The 6,071-nt window shown below is 58.9% G+C and overlaps 1 protein-coding gene across 1 annotated transcript in view; it reads left to right on the forward strand.

The window, feature by feature from the left end:
- ADAMTS15 (ADAM metallopeptidase with thrombospondin type 1 motif 15) overlaps positions 1-5,601 on the forward strand; it is a 29,249-nt gene extending 23,648 nt beyond the window's left edge. The window contains exons 7-8 of the mRNA XM_040255882.1: positions 3-178; positions 2,252-5,601. Coding sequence (XP_040111816.1) covers positions 3-178; positions 2,252-2,993 — 918 coding nt within the window. The 3' untranslated portion in view covers positions 2,994-5,601. The remainder of the gene's footprint in view (positions 1-2; positions 179-2,251) is intronic.
- The last annotated feature ends 470 nt before the right edge of the window (positions 5,602-6,071 follow it).

A 6,071-nucleotide genomic window follows, 5' to 3' on the forward strand; every position in this document is an offset into this window, starting at 1 on the left:
AGGTGGTGGACGGCACGCCTTGTACCCCAGACTCCACCTCAGTCTGCGTCCAGGGCAAGTGCATCAAGGCAGGCTGCGATGGGAACCTGGGCTCCAAAAAGAAGTTCGACAAGTGTGGGGTGTGTGGAGGAGACAATAAGAGCTGCAAGAAGGTGTCAGGACTCTTCACCAAGCCCATGTGAGTTCTGGGCCCTGGGGGTGTGTCCAGAATAGGGAGAGGAGGGATGGGGGCGGGAGGGGAGGAGTTACCCCCCAGGCCCTGGAACCTTGGGTTTAGTTCAGTTCAGTTCAGTCGCTCAGTCGTGTCCGACTCTTTGCGACCCCATGAATCGCAGCATGCCAGGCCTCCCTGTCCATCACCAACTCCCGGGTTAGATGGGGTAAATGTCAGATCCTGGCCAGCACCCTTGCTGTGGAGGCTACTCATGCTCGCCCACAAGAGTGATGTCCATTCATTCATTCATCCAACAAAGATGGAGTCTTGAGTAGGACCCTGCTTAGCGGGAGATGATATTTAGGGAGACAGTAAAGTCACTAGGGCCCATCTCGGGTTCTAGAATGAGACTGACCTATGTTCAGATCCCATTTCCCACTTTCTTGATGACCCTGGTCCAGTGATGCAATCTCTATGCTTTCACATTTCGCCACTTGTAAAGTGAGTATGGTGCTAGTGTATTTCCAGTCTACCATTGTGAAGGTTAAGGGAATTAATTCGAGTAACATGCTTAGCATAGTACCTGCTGCTGCTGCTGCTGCTAAGTGCGACCCCATAGATGGCAGCCCACTAGGCTCCGCCATCCCTGGGAGTCTCCAGGCAAGAACACTGAAGTGGGTTGCCATTTCCTTCTCCAATGCATGAAAGTGAAAAGTGAAAGTGAAGTCGCTCAGTCATGCCTGACTCTTAGCGACCCCATGGACTGTTCCAGGCAAGAGTACTGGAGTGGGTTGCCATTGCTTTCTCTGAGCATAGTACCTGGTGCATAATAAATGCTCACTAAATGTTCTTGATGTTGATTTAAAAAAAAAAAAACGTACCTGGGGATAGATGTGACAGTCTTCCTGATTCCCGAACATAAGGCCCTGGCCTTGGGGATGGGATGAAGGCAAGAATAGCAATAAACTTTAGGGAGACTGGGGAGTGAGCAGCTGGTGTGAGGGAGCCCCCTCCCTTGGACATGGGTGCCTGGATCATCTGGAGAATTGTCCCAGCAGAGCCTGGGCTCCTGGCTTTCCAAGGTCCAGCACAGCCCCTTTTTTTTCAGGGGATTGTGCTCCTTGGAAAGTCCAGACCCACTCTCTGGAAGAAGAGGAGGCAAGCAGAGCCCCTGCTGTCTCAGTTGAGGGGGTATGGTTGGCTCTGAGAACTTGGGGGTCCACATGCTGCTGGTGGGAAGGCCCTGATGGCTCTCCAGGAGCCTCCACTGTCCCCCCAGACAGTAACTGTCCTCTGTCGAGCCCTGGGTGCAACCTCTCTGGGTGCTCGGACACTGAGAGCCAATGGTGTTGCAGTCTCAGGGACCTGCAGGGGAGACTCAGCGGGGGGATTAAAGGTAGATCCCTTGACTTGCTTCACTAGCTAAATGGCAGGTGTCCCTTTCATAGCCTAGTGGAGCCAGAAGGAGCCTAAGACATCAGTACTTTTAACCCGCTCATTGCGTAGATGAACTGTGGAGCCCGGAGAGTCTGATTCACTTGAAGTCACCAGGGAGCTGACACCCCAGCCAAGGCTTGGTCTGTGTCCCTGACTCTGGGGCCGTATGCCTCCCTGCACTCAGGTGGTGCTAGTGGTAAAGAACCGGCCTGTCAATGCAAGAGATGTAGGAGACCTGGGTTGAATCCCTGGGTTGAAGATCCCCTGGAGGAGGGCATGGCAACCCACTCCATTATTCTTGCCTGGAGAATCCCATGGACAGAGGAGCCTGGCAGGCTCCAGTTCATGGACTTGCATAGAGTCGGGACACAACTGAAGTAACTGAGCACACACACACACCTCCACGCACAGAGCCCCAGCCTCCCCCCACGCTGCTCCTCCTCCTTCCTCTCCACTGCCTCTGGAGGATCTGGTGGTGGGTGAGGCAGCCTCACCACCACTTGGTTTGTGTGACCCTGGACGGGGCCAGGCTATGGACTCTAGCACCTGCGTGAGCCGCCGGGCGGGGGGGGGGGGTTGAGGAAGAGGAACCTATCTTGGGGTGGAGGGCAGTGGTGTCATGAGGCCTGCAGTCCTCTAACATGCATCCTTCCACCGCAGGCATGGCTACAATTTCGTGGTGGCCATCCCAGCAGGCGCCTCCAGCATCGACATCCGCCAGCGCGGCTACAAGGGGCTGATCGGAGACGACAACTATCTGGCCTTGAAGAACAGCCAAGGCAAATACCTGCTCAATGGGCACTTTGTGGTGTCAGCCGTGGAGCGGGACCTGGTGGTGAAGGGCAGCTTGCTGCGCTACAGCGGCACGGGGACGGCGGTGGAGAGCCTGCAGGCCTCGCGGCCCATCCTGGAGCCCCTGACGGTGGAGGTGCTCTCTGTGGGCAAGATGACGCCGCCGCGGGTCCGCTACTCCTTCTACCTGCCCAAGGAGCCGCGGGCGCCCTCCGTACACCACAACAGCGTCCTCAGCCTCTCCAACCAGGTGGAGCAGCCGGACGCCCGGGCCCCCGCGCGCTGGGTGGCGGGCAGCTGGGGGCCGTGCTCGGCCAGCTGCGGGGGCGGCCTGCAGCGGCGGCCGGTGGACTGTCGCGGGTCCCCAGGGCAGCGTGGCGCATCCACTTGCGATGCTGCACACCGCCCGGTGGAGACGCGCAGCTGCGGGGAGCCCTGTCCGACTTGGGAGCTGGGCGCCTGGTCGCCCTGCTCCAAGAGCTGTGGCCGGGGGTTCAAGAGGCGTCCACTCAAGTGTGTGGGCCACGGAGGGCGGCTGCTGGCGCGCGACCAGTGCGACCTGCGCCGGAAGCCCCAGGAGCTGGACTTTTGCATCCTGAGGCCGTGCTGAGCCGGCGGCCCTCCTGCCCGCTGTCAGGCCCATCATGCCGCCGCCTCCCTGCTAGCTGCCCACACAAGGCAGCGGCCTGGGGCCCAGGCCATGAGGTCACCCACATCCAGGGACAAGGACCTGGGCGGGGAAGCGAAGTCACGAAGGCACAGTCTACCTCACGCCCGGCTCCTCCGGGGCCAGCCTCACAGCGAAGCTCAGAGGGGTGCAGAGCTGGGCAGGAGGCGCGGGCCCAGCCTCCCAGGGACAGGAGGATGGACAGGCGCCTCCCAGCAGAACTTCAGGGACCACGCTCCCTGCAGGGAGGTCGCAGGCTGCTGGAAGAGCCACGGCCCGGCAGCGTGGCACCCTCAGGGGGCCCCAGGGCTCTGAGCCATCTCTGAACAAGGCAGGTCTTTTTGGTGCTTTCAGCCACTTTCTTTCCTGCCCGACCTGGACTGAACAGTGAAAACTGGCTGGGGGGTGGGCAGAGCTGAGGGGCGGGGGCAGGGCAGGTGTAACTGGAGCCTGGGCCACTCCATGTGGAATGAGGTGTGTGCAGGGGCAGGGAGCGGCCTGGGTGCGTCTTCCTTCCTCTCTCGGCTGTCCGTCCGAGGGCTCCCTCTCCTCCCAGTGTCATCTGGCCACCACACTAGTGGGAGGGCTTGTGTGCCGGTGTCCTCTGAGGCTTTGCAGGTGGAGGCAGGTGGTCAGCATGGAGATTGTTGTCTTCTTCACAAGGGATCCGACCGTCCAAAAGCGATGCTGAAACTTTCGAGGGGTGACAGGTTCTGTTGCTGAAGCAGTGACTTTGAAGGGTGATCTGGGAGGGTCTGCTGTCTTGGGGGCTAAGCTTTGAAGGCATGTCACCCTAGGGAGGGAGGAGAAGGCCCCAGTTCTGATGACTTCTTCCTCCAGGGAGGCAGGTATAAATAAGGCCGTTATCTTAAACCAGCATTGCCATGGTGCTGACCCCACTGGGGGGATGTGGGACACGCCCAGAAGGGCCAGGTGTCGAACATCCAGGAGGACGTCATCTGAAGAGCTGCATGTGGTCTGGCCTGGGGACCGTCCCACTGCATCGCAGGCCGCAGTTTCTGCAGTTGGATAACGGGGTTCACTGTTTGCTACCTCAGGTCTGCTCTCTGAGTACACACCCTTCCCTCCCCAGGGCAGTGGTGACCCTGGTGCTTCCAGCAGCCCCGGCTGTCATCTTCCATAGACTGAGCTGCCCAGATGCAGAGATGAACTAGGGTGCCTGCTTCCTGCCTCCCACAGCCTGGCCATCCCCCAGACCCCCAAATGCGACAGGGTCTCTCTCTTCAGGTGCCTTGGGGACAGGTTTCAGGAGGCAGCAACAATCAGTTAGCTGACCCAGGGGCCCTTGGTGCTGCTGGAGACTTGTCTGTCTCAGAGATACGGTAGGGGAATGGAAACCGGGATATTTCCTACAGCTCCGAGTGAGAAGATGCTCTGGGCTTAGAGCTTCTTTGGCTGAGCAGGGTATTTCTTGAGGGTGCGGCTGTGCTAGCACGGACACCAGAGTTTCTGGTTCTGAGTGCAGGTGGCGAGTCCTGGACCCCAGTGAGGTGACAGGCAGTCAGCACTTTTACCGGGTTTCCCTGCAAGTCAGAGTCTGCAGACCAGCGGGCCAGCCGGTGAGCCTGGGACCATGTTCTAACCCTGGTCTAACCCTGGCTGAGCCCTTGAACAAGCTCCTACTAGGGGCAGAGGGCAGGCGGATATCTTAGGCTGGGCTGCTCTCACCCTTGAAGAAGGTAGAGAGGATGAACCCCCTTCCCGCCTGAGTGAATGCTTGCGGGGCTGCAGGGCAGAGGTGGACCCCCGCTAGCTGACGATAGCACTGCGCCCCGAGCTTGGTGCACCCCTCCCTGGTGAGGAGAGGCGAGGTGGCACGGGGGCGTGCAGAAAGGTGGGTGGGAAGGGAGAGGCCGTCTGTGGGGGCGTCTGGCCCCTAGCAGAGCGGCTTGAGGAATCATTTTAAGGAGGGACAACCAATCTTGTTCCTGACACAAGCTGGGTCTCAAAGCTCTTTTCTGTCGTGATGTTTTTCTTTTACCCTTTTTTTTTTTTTCCCTTTGAAAAGAAGCACGAGTGAGACAAGTTGGGAGGTTATGTCTTGTCTGGGACCACATCACTAATCCAACCATGCTCTCCAAGAACATACTCTTCTCTATGAGCAGAGAGAAGCCTCAAGGCACAGGTTTCTGGTGACGGAGCCAAAAGTTACGGTGATCTCTTGTGTCTGTGGAAGAAGAGGAACGTGCTGGGGGCTGCAATGGGGTGGGGCATGCACCAGTAAGGATCTGCCTGTCACGTGCACTGACTGGAGGAGCCCATCCTCGCGGGTCTTGCCATGTTGGGGCAGGGGTGGGGAGCTGAGGATGAGTGGAAGGTCCTGAATGTCCTCGGCCTGGGTGCTGGCTCTCAACGGCGCTAGACACTGTCACTGACAGAGCCCCTCATGTGTTTGGTTCTTTTGCATTCCGGGTGCTGTAGAAGGATGGAAGGACCTGGGTGCTGGCGGGGCTGTGTATACTGTGTATACGTGGGAGCTGGCTGCTGCGGGGACGACGGCCTGCTCCCAATAAAGTTGTATTTAAGACCCGTGTCCTGCCTCCATGCCTTCATCTTCTCTCTACATACCTTCTCTCAGCACCCGCTGAGGGCCAGACTGTGGGTCCCTGCCCCATGCAGTGAGCGCCCAGGCTGGAAAAGATCCAGATGGTGACGGGTGCAGTGAGTACTAAGCGGGGTCGGCCTGGGCTGAGCAGGAGCACTGGGTCTGGGGCAGTGGGGCGTTGGGGAGGGATCAAGGGAGGAGGGCTGATGGGGAGGGGCATACTCTGCTGAGGGGGGGCTGGGGGTGGGCGCTAGAAGGAATAGCTATGCAGGCAGCCTGAGGGGTGGCCTCTGGGGCTAGACTGAGGTCAGGGGGCCCAATACGCTACCTGCCTTAGGAGGGATCCCAGATTTCCAGAGAGAAAGCTTCATTCCGTCTGGAGAACATTTCCTTCTTCCTAGTTCCGGTTTGGTCGGACGATGCTAGATTTCCAGACGGGGCAGAGGCGTGACATA

The sequence above is a fragment of the Oryx dammah genome, unplaced genomic scaffold (genome assembly GCF_014754425.2).
Source record: "Oryx dammah isolate SB20612 unplaced genomic scaffold, SCBI_Odam_1.1 HiC_scaffold_15, whole genome shotgun sequence".
NCBI classification, from domain to species: Eukaryota; Metazoa; Chordata; class Mammalia; order Artiodactyla; family Bovidae; genus Oryx; species Oryx dammah.